Source organism: Battus philenor, unplaced genomic scaffold, assembly GCF_028537555.1.
Source record: "Battus philenor isolate CCGP_79_NKW_IND1 unplaced genomic scaffold, ilBatPhil1.0.hap1 SCAF_13, whole genome shotgun sequence".
NCBI classification, from domain to species: Eukaryota; Metazoa; Arthropoda; class Insecta; order Lepidoptera; family Papilionidae; genus Battus; species Battus philenor.
Genome location: NW_027181675.1, coordinates 7,465,028 through 7,479,785, shown reverse-complemented (window position 1 = coordinate 7,479,785; position 14,758 = coordinate 7,465,028). Strand labels below are relative to the sequence as shown.

General features: G+C 33.0%; 3 protein-coding genes across 3 annotated transcripts; 2 read left to right on the top strand and 1 right to left on the bottom strand.

The window, feature by feature from the left end:
- The first annotated feature begins 1,765 nt into the window (after positions 1 to 1,765).
- On the top strand, positions 1,766 to 3,770 carry LOC137933367 (uncharacterized). Its single transcript, XM_068777299.1, has 2 exons — positions 1,766 to 2,076; positions 2,282 to 3,770. Exons 1-2 carry the CDS (start codon positions 1,782 to 1,784, stop codon positions 3,211 to 3,213), a joined length of 1,227 nt encoding a protein of 408 aa, XP_068633400.1. The 5' UTR covers positions 1,766 to 1,781; the 3' UTR covers positions 3,214 to 3,770.
- A 326-nt stretch (positions 3,771 to 4,096) lies between these two features.
- LOC137933507 (uncharacterized) lies at positions 4,097 to 7,374 on the top strand. Its single transcript, XM_068777466.1, has 2 exons — positions 4,097 to 4,362; positions 5,879 to 7,374. Exons 1-2 carry the CDS (start codon positions 4,164 to 4,166, stop codon positions 6,823 to 6,825), a joined length of 1,146 nt encoding a protein of 381 aa, XP_068633567.1. The 5' UTR covers positions 4,097 to 4,163; the 3' UTR covers positions 6,826 to 7,374.
- An 868-nt stretch (positions 7,375 to 8,242) lies between these two features.
- On the bottom strand, positions 8,243 to 14,473 carry LOC137933475 (pickpocket protein 28-like). The gene is made up of 6 exons (XM_068777434.1): positions 14,349 to 14,473; positions 12,932 to 13,126; positions 11,104 to 11,274; positions 9,888 to 10,152; positions 9,016 to 9,214; positions 8,243 to 8,487 (listed from the first exon to the last, which is right to left on the bottom strand). Exons 1-6 carry the CDS (start codon positions 14,471 to 14,473, stop codon positions 8,243 to 8,245), a joined length of 1,200 nt encoding a protein of 399 aa, XP_068633535.1.
- Between the last annotated feature and the right edge of the window lie 285 nt (positions 14,474 to 14,758).

Here is a 14,758-nt window from a genome sequence, read left to right as displayed (position 1 = left end):
TATGATGATCCTAATTGTTTACCAATGAAGCGATGTTATCATCCTGTATTCACTCTGCTAGCCGCGACTGGCTTTCCATTCTTAAGAACCCGAAGACGGTACAGCTGGTGATCACGTGCAACACGATCTGATCCACACTCGACTCAGATGCACGAGGAACTCTCTTTGGGCTTAAACTGTAAATGATAGTAGGCGTTACAAAAGCCATCATGCCTACCATATACCCCCTGTTCCATTCGTCAAGCGTATCTAACCCAAGCTGTCGCTTGACCAATGACACGAGGCATTTCTCTTGTACTCGTCTTCGTATCGCGGTTTCCGGTCCGCCTTCTTGTTTCCCTTCATCCCAGCCTTCACTTTTACCCCATATACCTTCACATTGCGGAAGTGGCTAAATATTGGTCCTTTTCTTACTTTTCAATAGTTCATTAACCGGCGTTAATTAGTGTTTTAGTGCTGTTGTGTGTTAATTCCCACGTTTGGCAGCCATAAGTTAAAACTGGTATAACGTTAAATTACGTTTATTTGTTATGCTTTTTCGTAGTTACGTTTTTTTTTACTAACTAGCTTCACCTGCTTCATGCCTGAATATTTCAATATAAAATTTCGATTAGGTAGTATAAAAAATATTTGTAAAAATAGATTAAACAATTTAAAGAAAGGGTTATGAAATATATATGATTATGCAATTACATGAATCTAGTTGAATAATGTGTCTTCTCTGTAATGTAACCGCAATAGATCATTGCTATATAAAAGTTAAACCAAATTTGAGATGAATATTTTTTGTTCAATATATACTGTAAAGTTCCTTTGACATATTACACGATACGAACTATTCGTGTTTTTCTCTGTTTATTTTTCCCTACAAACTAGATCTTTGTGTTCATACTTTAAACTTAAACCATACAAAGACTTACATAAGGTCTATTTGGTTAAATATAAAGCATAAGTTTAGAATTCAAATTCAAACTGCTTGAATTTGCTATAAGCTTCGGAAAATGGGAACTGTCAGAGGACACGTATCTTCGTAGTTTTCTTTTAAATTCACCGTGCGGCTGCCAGAACCATTGTGTGGTAAAAAGGGGGACTGTATACGGTGCTTAAAGCTAACGATTCACGTAACAATTTCAAATGTTAAGTAATCCTACCAATGCTACTTTGAAAGCTCGTTCCAGAAATAAATTGATATCCGCTCTTGACAGGGCGATATCCTTCAGCAGTTTACAGAAAGCTTCCGCTGTTGTATTTTGCACTCCTACCTACACTGCATGGAAATTCAATAAAAATTTATTCCTGACCTTTTCATTGACCAGATCGTAGTACTTATTCAGTTTAGTTAATTGATCTTAGGTATATTTGTTTCCTACGTGACAGTAACTTCTATAAGTATTATAGGTTTTATGTTCTTGAAAATAGGAAATAGTCTGGTTTAGAAGACGTAACCGCCAATTCCTTACGGATTATGTATTGTCTCTCATAAGTGACCAGTGAGAAGCTACTTCCGAATAAGAATAAGGCTTTTGTTGTGTAAAGGCACTTGTAAACCTAGTATTACAAGAAAAATTAAAAATAATGTAACTATCAATTTTAACATCGATAAATTTTATTATTTGATTAATTACTGTTTGGTAGTAAATTTAGATAATATTACACATCATTGCACAAGTCCATGTTTTATCATTGTTATAATATTTACTTTCACATTTTATGTTATCTCTAATCATACATAACAGGATATTCACTTAGTTAATTACAACAGCGAAGAACGCTCATGAAATATGGACCTTCTGAATTTAAGTGAAATACAAACAATAGTTAATCAATACGAATTTTCGAAAGTTGTAGCCTGGAATATTGAAGATTATTCCGATAAATTAGTAGGCTATCTTGGAGATCATCTTCGGCTAAGGATTCGTCTTAATCGTGACGGAATTGACAAAGAATTAAAGTTATTTATAAAATGTATGCCGAGAAATAACAAATGGAAAGCACAATATATTGAAGAATTAACTTTTTTCCGAAAAGAATATGTTATGTTAAGCAAACTCTTTAAGAATTTTCAAGATGGTGAAGGTAGGACTATTTAGTTTTACGATCAATATATATATATATATATATATATATATATATATATATATATATATATATATATATATATATATATATATATATATATATATATATTTTTTTTTTTTTTTTTTTTTTATTGTTCAAAAATTTTTAAAGCTACCACATGTAATGTATAAATAAAATATTCATGGTGTTTTTAATGTTACAGATACAAATAGATGGCGTGCAAAATTGTTATATATAAGACAAGATTTATTTGTATTTGAAGATGTCACTGAAATTGGATATGTAATGCCTGACTATCGACTTACTATGAATTACGAACAACTATCAGCTGTTATATGTACCATAGCTAAATTTCATGCAAAGTCTTTAATATACGAAGAAAGAAAATCGAAAGAGTTAAACAAAACGTATAGAATTTGGGATGAGTATAGCGAATATCTCACTGAACCAAAAAAAAGTCAGTCCTGGCGTGACACTGGAGCAAAAGCTGTTATCGACTTCCTAAAAGTGTTCTCTAAATATAAATCCCAGACAGATTACATGAAATATGTTGAGGTGGTCATCCCTATGTTATACGACTGTGCGGCAAACCTTATGAAACCTAGAACTGAGTGTCGCAATGTTGTGATTCATCGTGATCTTTGGGCAAACAATATATTTTTAAAAAAACTTGACAATGAACAATATCATTCTTTAATAATCGATTTTCAAACTGTCTTATACTGTTCTCCTATGCTGGATCTATCATCGGTCATTTATTTTAATACGTCGAGAAGTTTTAGAGATTTAAACACTGATAAACTTCTAGAAGTCTACTACGCAATTTTAAGCGACGAATTAAAGTCTGTGGGTATTGACGTCAAAAATATAATAGATAAAAAGACCATAACGAAATCGTATCAGCAAAGCATAGTGTTTGGTATTACACAAGCTGCATTAATAGTTCCAATTATAGCAATGTCGGACGAAGCTAGAGAAAGTTCATTTGAGAATCCGGAATCCTGTGAGAAAGTGAATACAGTATCGAGAAGTGAGGAGTTTATACACTTGGCACGAAACGACGAGGATTACCGCAAACGTGTAATTGAACTCTTTGATGAAATTTCAGATCGTTACATTTTCCTTTCTACTTAAAGTTAGTTTGTATTGTTTGGGATTCGTTAGAGTTCTACTTTTACATTTGACCGTTTATCAACGACATCTCATTGAGTTTACCAATTTTTAGGCCGGCTAATTATTTTTATTTTCCACTTTTTCTCCTTTTATCGATTAATTATCTTCTTACTTTTTATTAGCTATTGTTAAATGTATTAAAGATTTTAAATTAAAGTGTTAACATTATACAGAGTAATTTCATTATAATGAATTTCATTTCTTGTTACTTCGGCACACATTTTTTATATGATTTATCATTTATTGCCAATTATTTTAATGTGTTTCCAGTTTTATTTATAATTGAAATTAATATCGGAGATAAAGATTGTTCGAGTTTGTCCTTGTTGAGTATATACCCAAGAGTGTGTGTACCGTAAAGTAAATAAAATAAATTGATACAAAATTTGTTCATTAAACTACGAAAAACTAATAAAAAACTGTAAATCACGGAATCACGTGCATTCTTCAAATAGTGGAATTTACACTGTTATCCAATAAAATATTTATTTAATTATAACAAGACATTATCTATTCATTTCGCTACACAATGGCGGTAAGCTTATCAAAGTGTAACGCTAAAATATATCTTGAATAGTCATAATATATATCTCGTAAAATTATGTACACATTATGTATTTATTTAGGTATTACAATAAAGAAAACAAATATTGATTTTATTTAATTCCAAAACGTTGCTGGAAATAATAGCTAAATGTGTCCATTTTAGAATCAGACGGTTTGTCAACCTCATGTAGTAGAAGAATTTTTTTTTTGTAATAATAATTAACGAAATGAGTTCCCAAGAAAATGAAATAACATCTAAATGTTATTGCATAACTGAAAAAGATGTTGACATAATTGTTAAAAATTGTTTTGTTAATAAAGACCCTGTCATAGAAAATTATGTTATTTGTAAAGCCAGTAACATTATGCTGGGATTTCTTTGTGATTATTGGAAGTTAAAAGTGCAATTAAATTTTAATGAAAATGAAAGGAAATTACTTTCCTTTTTTATAAAAGCTATATCCGTTTCAAATGAGGCTAAAGCAAATATGGTGAAAGAAATGAAATTATTTGAAAAGGAGTTATTTTTTTATTCTGTTATTAAGCGGCAGATTGAAGTGCCAGGTATGAAATTTTGCTCGCTAAATTATCATTTCGTAAAACTGTATTGTGTCTAGTTTTAAGTAGTTTTATAGCCACAACTTATTTTTTATTAATATACAGATCAAATTATTGGTTACACGAGTAAAAGCTATAAATGTGTGAATATATAGCTCATTTGTTGTCATCCACAAATGGTTTCAAAAATAATTAATAACTTAATAATAGTATACCATGTATGGCGACCATAAGCCGATAGCCGCGGCGTGGATAAGCCCCCGACTAGGTAGATCAACGACGTAGTTAAGGTCGCGGAAGTTGTAGGATGCAATCAACGCAATACCGGGTATTGTGGAGATCTTTGGGGGAGGCCTATGCCTTGCAGTAGGCGTCCTTCGGCTCACAGAAAGAATATACGAAGAAAAAGCATTTACCAAATTCCATTAACTACATATTAAAATTTATTTCTAATTACTATATGTCCTTGAACACTTTGTACTGTTAGAAGTTATTGAAAATGTATTATGTAACACATTTCATCCTACATAAGTCTATAAATTTGTTAATCTAATTACTGTCTTTAATAATTTAATGAACATTAATTGTCGTATTCAATGAATTAATCCGTGGTACTAATTTAATCTTGAAAGTCATCATAGGTAGAATAAAAAGTGATGTCGTTCTCATATGTGAATGGAAGCGTGTATGTTAGCTACATTCTGTTTATTTTTCTATGAGACGTTGCAAAGAGATTTTTTTTAAATGCTCTTCTTCCCATTTTATTTACGGGACAGGCATATACACCCTCCTACTTTCCTTCTCTCTGCCATCCTTCATAATTTCTATCATTTAACATACGGAATTCACCCACATTACATTTACGCATCGCCTTCTACTTCTCTCCACACTTTCTGTTACACAGTTTTGTTTTGCTTAATTACGTCATCCTCCACCATGCAACTATGTGTGGCGGCTTTCCTTCTCTTCCAAAAGGGAAGCGATGTTGCCGCAAGCAACGCAACCTATTTCCACTTCGCAAGTAAGAAAGAGCTTTTGTTGCGGGTTTTATGTTCAAACCCTTCTTACTCTACAAGTACCATTTGGTGAAAAAGTTTGTTGTTTTATGATCACCGAGTAAAAGTTACTCTTTAGTTGTCTACAAAAAAAGTATTAGTATACCTTGTCCCACGCGTTATCATTCCGTTTCATTTGGGTAACATTATCAACAGCACAGCAGTTCTGTAATGAATAGGACATGGGCTTGAATTGTTTTTTTTTATTTTCATTGGAATATTCCAGATCTAAAAGCGTAATCTAAAATTAAATGGTATTGAACTCTATATTATGATCTTTTTTACTATTCTTTTGTTTCTTTTTTATCATTGATTTCTTTTTTATAATTCTTTAAAATGCAATCTGTGCAAGTCGGCTCCTAAGAGTTTTTTATTTTGCCGCTGTTAATTAATTTTTGTTTCTTCTTATAATCACATTTCCCTACACCTAACTTTTGTATTAATGTATTACATATTTGTCGTTCCAGATTTGAAACCATGGAGCGCATCACTTATTGCAGTTCTTAAGGAAGCAATGGTTTTTGAAGATTTAAATTCCATAAAATACATCTCAAAAAATAAATTTGAAAGATTAGACGAGTTACATACTCTACAGGCATTAAGCACACTGGCCAGGTTTCATGCATCTTCCATTATATTTGAAGAAAGAAAAAGCAAAATCCTAAGGAAAAGATATCGTTTAAATGATGACTTTAAAAATTTTTTGGATAAGGGAGGATACGATATATCAAATCCATGGTTTATTCAATGCATGACTGGCGCTTTAGAAGCAGTGGAAAAATTTTCTGAATATACCAAAAATGTAGAATTAAGGAGTAAAATAAGAAAACGGTGGTTAGGAGTTTGGCAATCAGCCTTAAATCTCAGTGACAGCTTCATTGATAGTCGTTGCGTTATCTGTCATAGAGATTTGTGGAACAATAATATGCTGTTCCATTACAAAGAAGAGCTCGGTAATAAATTGGTTCCAGACGATTGTCTTTTGGTAGATTTTCAAGCTGTCAGATACCAAGAACCAGCTGGTGACGTAATACTCCTACTTTATTGCAACTTGGATCCAATTTATCGCGAAAACAATTTGAAATTATTTTTAGATTATTACTATCAGGAACTAAAGCGGATTCTTATATCATATAAAATTAACATAACAGATATATTAAGTATGGATACGTTCCTAAAGTCAGCAGAAAAACAAAGATTATGGGGTTTGATAGTAAGTGCCTGTCTGACGCCACAGTTTTGGCTCGCTGACACTGTAACCACGGAAACATTTTGTAACACAGAAAACTTTAACCGAATATTGTCTCAGAATAAAGGCGCTTTTATTGTTAAAATGATGGAAACTAATGAGGAATATAGAAAAACAATTATGTCTATTTTTGATGAAATCGTCGAGAGGTATTGTTTACAGTAGATTGAGTTTAAATTGTTGTATTCTCCGTTGATAGTCATATAAAAATAAAACAGAAGGATACAGGAGGATACTAAGCTAAGTGTTCAGAAGTAGGTAATATTATACTTGTCCATAACATCTGATTGATTTAAGAAAGATTAATTCGACTCTATACGCATTCGTTATTAATTTTTGTTCAACTGAGATTTATGAAACAATTATCATTACATTTAATTTTTAAAGGTTAAAATTAGATTTTAAAAGATATCATCGATTTTACAAGTTATTCAAGAGGTTACTATATACGCTAGTTAGTTAGTTATATACGTTAGTTGGGGAAGGTGAAGTCGTGAAGATTGAAGAAACGATTAACATGTCTCAATGTTTTCTTCGCTTAAGATTAATAAATTTTAAAATAAGTAAATTACGCAATTACAGGTTCTCATTACAACCATACTAACGAAAGTACAAAATGATTTCGAAGTATAATCTGTGTATAGGTTACAAAATACAACAACCATATTTTTATCACATATTTAATGTCTTTTGTAATTTTTTATGCTATCGAAACGGTGCTATCAAAATTTTGTTATGGAAAATGTGTTCACTCATTTCAAGTAAAACTTGTTAAACCATATAAATACTACAAATAATATATATAAAATTAAATTACTTTCTTTTAGTTCCATTTATTCATTTATTTAGAAAAACACACCAAAAGCTCATAACTACAGTAATATCTTGTGAATAATTTAAAATTCCTATAGACATACTTATAATTTAATTTTAATAGAAGATAAATATTTTTTTAATTTACAACAGCGTAAAACTAAAACAAAGAAGGTAAAACTATTGATTATGCATTAAACAAAACAAATTTTTTTATCACTGTACATCTTTATTCAGCAAAAGTGTGACGCTTCTTTTCGGACTCTACATTTATCATCATTATGTCAACCATAAGACGTCCACTACTGGTCCCACATAAGTTTACCTATATTTGAATTTGAAAACAGTTTGTATCTAACGTCTGCCGACAACTCGAACCGGGGGGTCTGTTCACTCTTTAGGTGGAAATTTTATGCTTGCCGGTCTTTGGTGTCCACTCTAGGTCGGCCATCTGTTCTGTACAGCCTGCCCACTACAACGTATCTTGCCTATCCTCTCAAAAAATTTGCCGGTTTCTTATGTTCGTTTTTTTAATTTTTAAATTACGATGGATCAAAAATATCGAGACCAAATCTGAGCAATGAAATAATTTTATTGCGTATAACGCACTACGTACACATTACTAGCTGCGAACTTTGATATAGTAAAATATCTCGTTCCTAAAATTTAATTATATATAGTTTACACAATACTTTCTAGTTACGAACTGTATTATTAGAGTAAATTTATAACCGTTAAAAAATACCTGACCCCAAATATGAATAGCAATCTAACGTTTTTTAAATAATTCTTTCGTTCGTTTATTGTGGAGGGTGCTCTTTTTATTTACATTAATAACATTGCGCTTATTAAGGTTATATTTAAAACGGCGTTTTCCAAACTTTCTATAGCACGGATCATCTTGAAGCTGGCTGTAGACATCGCAAAATGGACGAATAAGTAAAATGTAGAGAAGTTCAACGAAGCTGAGTATACTGGCACCCAAGAACAAACCGCCGGTTCCTCCAGTTGAAACTACAAGTACATGAATTATGATTATTAACATTTATTTACGGTTAAATACTTTAATAATGAAATACATTATGATAACATATCTTTCATTAACAGTGTAAAGAATAGATCCTCGCAATTGTATTGTCAAAGTATGGTTTTTGATGACGCTTTGTACACACAATTATGTATGTATGACATGTCCTGGATTAATACCTATAAATATTAATATCTTTTCAATATTAAATATTTTTTCAATATATATCTCTGTAAAATTTGCACAGTCAGAAGTTATTGGCCTTTTATATTTTAGTAGAAAAAATAAATTAATGTAACATATTTCAAAGTGATCACTTGATACAGGTTGATTGGAAATAGGTGTCATGACTTTAAATTTTTTTGCTAACAAATGAGCTTTTCAATTTATTTTTCGAAGCTTCTAAACCTATTTACAATCGTCTTGTATATTTTTTGATACTTAATCGTACCGAATTAATCAGGACTTGGGTAATATCAAAATATCAAAGTAAACGGAAACGCTTAAAATCGTACCTATCAAATCAAGTAAACCACGCACAACGTTTCTTCTGTATCGTTCGCTCGGTAATGCTTCCAATGCAATTTGCACGGACGCATAATTTTCGTTAGTGATTTTTCTAAAGTCTTTAACCACAGATATATCTGCTTCGGTGCAAGATGGTAGGCAGTCGCATAGCAGGCCAGAACGTGTTGACCACTTCGCTTTTAATCCCTGCCAATAATATAAATAAGTAATAAGCAGACACATACTTTTACGTTTTGATAATAATTTTAAATTGCGCTTTTATAACCGATATACCGAGTCTTAGAAAAGCGCTGCGAGGAGGCGGTGAGTAAAACAGCGCTGTGAACAACAAACTTTGGGCGTTGACGGCGGACTGACGGAACGTGGCGGATGATACTCTCCCGGTCTCGCCGTGCACCTACCTACAGCGGTTGCGGTAGTATTACAATAAGTTATTTTCTAAAACTATATTCGTTATCAAGTCAACAGCCAGACGCCTACTACAAAGCGTAGGCTTTTCCAAAAGATTGCCACAATGGCCGGCGCTGCACTGCCCACATGCAGCGACTTCTCACGGCCTTAACTATGCCGTCGGTCCATCTAATTGGTGACGTACTCACGCAACCTCTACTCTACCGGCTCATGGTCGCCACTCGATAACATTTCTACCTCTATGGCCGTCTTCAAAGCATAAGATAGCATACAAAAAACTTGTATTTTGTTCTATATTTGTTAGTGGTAAGTGTAATTAAATTTACAAATATTATTTTGTCTTATCCTATTAATCTTTGAGTTTTATTTTTATTTACTTATGTCAATGTTTAACTTATATTAACAACAATTTCTAAAAACTATGTAATAAGAATTTAATTAAACTTACCGATAGCTCATTGACATGTTTATTGAGGCAAACAAGCCCATCGACGTCACATTTTTGTTCGTCCTTGACACTTGGCATGTAAAAACTAGTGCAGTTACAAAGTTTCAATTGCGCATTTTTTCTGCATTGAACTGTACATGCCGTATACGAATAGTAAGGGTAAACGTCCAAAAAGTTCTCGTCGACATAACGACATTTGCGTTTAGACGGTGATATGAAACGAGCGCCGGCGTCGTTTTCAATATTTCTTATGGAAATAGTTCGCCTATGAAGAAATATATATTCCTTTTTCATTACCCGATTATTGTACACTATGTATTAACAAATCCTACAAAATTTTGGATTTATGGTATCTTTTATAAGTTCATCATCATTTTAACTGAGATTCAAAAGGACCGGTTGGAAGTGGTCTACATTTAGCATCTTCCGACGACCTTAGACCAATAACAACCTAGTGTTTACCATTTAGGAGAAAATCTTAAGTTGGCCATCGTTTCTGCTTGCTTTGTGGCCAACATCTACTTTTGAAGTCGCTAAGTTATTATCGGTCATCTACAAATTAATTATTCGTGTTGCTACACTAGCAGATAATGTTATTCGTCTGACTGACTCATACGCATCTCACGATTTTATCGATACAAAAGCAACCCTAATCAAGCCAACCCTTCACATTTAATTAACTCTGTATCAGAATATCCGATCTCAGATTAAAATAGACAAGTGTATTTATCTGATCTTAAGCGTTGATCCAACCTCATGTTAAACTAAATCGTGTTGATCCTGTCCCCGGAGTTATCCTCGGAAAAAACGATCATATTTTCTATGTATATATTCAAGAGTAAATATGACCTAATATTCTTCCTTCATGGCCCAACTACCTATTTAGCGCTCTCTCGAGGAATCGTTTTTTTTACATTTCTGCTTAACGCCGGTTTTTCCAATAGATTCCTAAGAATGTCGGATGGACCTTAACAAGATCTCTACCTGAGATAGAACCTCTTCTAAGGCATTCCCCAGTGGCCACCTTTTCTGTACGCTATGTGGCCTGTTTACTGCCACTTTAACTTGCTAATCCGGACTATTTAACGGTATCCCTTGCAGTGAACAAATACGGGTGCATTTTGATAGAATTATTTCGTCAAAAACTGTACCTATTTCCGACAGATTCTAGGAGGTATAGAATATTTATTGAAAAATCTTTTTCCATTTTATATACCTATATGATGTTTCCAGCTCTAATGAAATTGCGTCTAATCCCATTATGGTTAAAGATGGTACTTCTTCTTCATTTGAAATGTAAAGTTTTGCAGGTACCATTACATTGAAATTGAGTACTCCTGGACCTGTGGTTTGGTTGCTAACCATGTCGAATTTTCGATGATCTTGTCTGAAATATTATAATATTTGGTAGTATACATTTAATCAGAAGAAAGGAAAATGGCACAAATATATTTAAATTCGTCGATCCTATTCTAATTATTCCTTCCTACATATATACATATATACACAGTCATTGCTCTTTCATTCATTTAAGCCGTAAGACCTTTGCTGGAGATCAACTTTCCCTAATAGGACCTATTTTTATGCATTCAAGGAATGTTAATATTATGAGTGGAGGTCCTACGCTGTACTTGCGGTCCATGGTTTCCTTCCAAAACTTTAAAGCCTCAGCGGTCATCTCCTGCTTTTACTTCTTGCCGCTAGACAGGTTGTTATTTTCATTAGTCTTCGGATCTCTTCATAAATTGTATTGTAAACAAGCAAATGTCGTTGCAATTAATGGCCCAGTAAATTAAATTGTGTATGTATATACGTTTATGGAATACGATAAATGTGAAAAACAGTTAATAAATAATATAATTACTTCACTTGAATAGAATTAGCGATGTAGCAAACGCCAAACTCGGTATTTATATGTCTGAACACATCGCAACATGGAAATTGAATCCTGTTCCAAGAGCAGTTCGAAAGAATCTCCTCACAAGGACTCCGCACCTATCCGTAAAAAAGCCGCGTTGAAAAAGAAATAATTAAAATTTTATTTTTATTAAAACTCAAAAGTGAATAATTTTAAAAATAATACATCTTTTCTACTTCTATTTTTCTTCTCATAGCCGTGAAACAATTTATTAGTATTTTTGAGAATAATATGGGATAATAATAGCATTTATGAGATTAAAGAAATATTTTGTAACTAAAACTGACGAGCTCATTTTAACTGAATATGTAAAATAAACATTTCACGTACCAAATTTGCGTAATAAGTTAGATTCCATTTATTACATCCCTCTATATCATTTCCTACTGAGCAAAATTCCGAAAGGAAATACGTAAAACCTTTAAAATATGTTATTTCTTTTATTACATCTTCTATATTAAAGTCATGGTCTGGTCCGAATAATCTAAAAATATACAAATCAGTACATGATATTTATGGCCTTTATAAAATTTCAATTAAGTATTCTTTTCGATATGTGCAATTTGCTTTGACCTCTGGAGGAAAGACAAGATTACGGGGGGAAAATCCCTGGGCAAAACAACATCGTTTTGCTCTACTCCCCGGTTTCGAGTGGAAGATTGAAGCCCCTACCCTTAACGCTCTCGACCCTGAGGTCCCGTTTACAACTTGCAGTGGATACCTCTATCCAAATGAACCCCTTTTTTCCGCGTTTCAATCCCACTCGGCCTCCTTCTGCGCCAAGACACTCATTTATTCATTGCCTATAGTAATCTAAAACTCTGCTTTCGAAGATATCTATAACAGGGTATAATCGCCAGGTCTGACTTGCGGGTTGGCGATCGCAGTGTGGTATTATGACACGCAGAGGACCCTGCTCAAGAAGCTTGTTTGTGAGCAGTGGCAATTTTATATAATTTATGCTCAAAGTTTGATTTATATAAGATTGTATACCGGAAATCAAACCCGTGACTTACGATCGCGAGTCTCAGTCCTTACCGCTGGGCGACCAGTGCTATTTTCTGATTTGCACAATAAACTTTATTTAAGGTGAACGATTTTCCATCAATAAAATGTAAGTCGTTACCTGTCAGACACGGTTTCTATGTGTGCCGTATTATCATTCTCGCAAATCGCAACCGATGGAAAATAAGTATCCCAATCTTTATATGTGGTTTCAACTACGAATGAAATAGGATAGTTTTGAAATGCATCATACTGTGCTGAAATTAATAGTGCGGACCCATACCAACATAATGCAACGAATATCAACCAGCATACCCTGGAAATAAAATTATACCATATACATAAATTCTGCTATGTTTTTACATTTATACCTGTCAGTTATTATAATGTTGCCGAGTTACTTATAAATTTTCTTTGAAGTGGTAAAACCTGGTCTCCATTCCCTCGTTATATGCGATTATTTATTAGTAGTAAATGGTTTGGAATTGCAGATGGCCAGGTATAAATGACAGTAGCTGTTTCGCTTTTTATTTTGAGATATAAGAAAAGACGCCCAGTTTATAATCTAGAAGTACATCAACTACTGCCTTCTTTCATATCCGAACTCTTCACGTTTTACATATTACTGTTTGGCGGAAGTATAAAAAAACCTACCACGCTTAAAGATCTACCACGAGCAGGGTTGTGTGTGAAATCATTATCTTAGTTGCAAATACGATATCACGAATACGATTGAAAAGATACGGCGAGTAAATTCATCAAAACCTTTTAAGAAAAGAGATTTTCTTTATCCTAACTGAAATTACAATTGTTGTTTAAAGCGTACCACATTGCTGTTCCAGATAGAATAGATGACAAAATTGTATTGCTATTCATACAACTCCAGGAATAAAGGATTCTGATTGGCGCGTGTTGTATTGAATGCGAACTTTGTCAATACGTTGCCCTGTTGTGGCGGTGTTGCTCTAAGCGTTTAACACCTCCGTAGAACGCCTCCGTAACGACGGAGGAGTTCTCGAAAGCAAGTCCCATATTAAACAAGACAGTTTTTTTTTTCAAAAAGTGTCGAATTCGTTTAAAAGGTCATTTACAGGCATACTTTATTAGTCCTTTTATACTATAAGCCTTCAATGAAAGTATCACCTGCGACCTCCGTTCGCTCGCCTAATATATAAGTATAATCCGTCTGGAGACGAGCTAAGCGTATTATTAAGCTACCAGCCTAGTGTATAGTATCATATGTTAAGAAAACGAGCTGAGGGTGCCAATACAGGCAAACAAAGGCCCCCGGGCTTGAGTGTTGTTAATTTACACGAAAACGAAACGTACCGTGTAGTTATAAATGAATATTATTTCATCACAAGTTCCACATATAATGAAAGATAGTTAATCGAAAGAGATGTCTTAATTCAAGTTAAAATTTATAATGAACAGGCATTTGATGACAACACCTTAATACAGAAAAGTCAGAAAATGAAACTTAGATATAGGAAATAATCACGCTCATAAGAGTACAGGATATTTTACCTATTTATTACCTTTCACTCCAATGCCTTTCGCGGTCTCCTATAAAACGGAACCCATGTATAGAAGTAGTTTCTGGTAAACTTTTAATACCATTCCACCAAACTTCCAAATAGTTTCTGCCTGCTTCCAAATTCATTTCCCAGCACTACCTTCCAAAACTATAACTGTGTGAGGTATGAAAGTAACGGACCATTTGTTGAAAATTTATTTATTCTTCGTTTACAAAATACTTAAAATTACAATACAAAAGTTATTAAAAATATCTTGATTTCTATTGAATAGATTTTATCGCTTTGAGAATAAACACATCTGGTTATTGTTTGGTTCATTATATTTTTCGTGTTCCAACAATGTATTTCAGATTTCGATGTATGATAACTTTTTTTTATCTTAGTAGAAAATAATTTAAAATGTAAAAATT

Excerpts from the sequence above, each read along its gene's own strand:
- LOC137933475 (XM_068777434.1), bottom strand. The coding sequence starts at position 14,473 with ATGAATTTGGAAGCAGGCAGAAACTATTTGGAAGTTTGGTGGAATGGT. Across the intron at positions 11,275-12,931 it reads ATAGAAACCGTGTCTGACAG|ACAAGATCATCGAAAATTCG; the intron begins GTAACGACTTAC and ends ATAATATTTCAG. Across the intron at positions 8,488-9,015 it reads TGGTTTACTTGATTTGATAG|TTTCAACTGGAGGAACCGGC; the intron begins GTACGATTTTAA and ends ATGTACTTGTAG.
- LOC137933507 (XM_068777466.1), top strand. The coding sequence starts at position 4,164 with ATGCTGGGATTTCTTTGTGATTATTGGAAGTTAAAAGTGCAATTAAAT. Across the intron at positions 4,363-5,878 it reads GCGGCAGATTGAAGTGCCAG|ATTTGAAACCATGGAGCGCA; the intron begins GTATGAAATTTT and ends TTGTCGTTCCAG.
- LOC137933367 (XM_068777299.1), top strand. The coding sequence starts at position 1,782 with ATGGACCTTCTGAATTTAAGTGAAATACAAACAATAGTTAATCAATAC. Across the intron at positions 2,077-2,281 it reads GAATTTTCAAGATGGTGAAG|ATACAAATAGATGGCGTGCA; the intron begins GTAGGACTATTT and ends TTAATGTTACAG.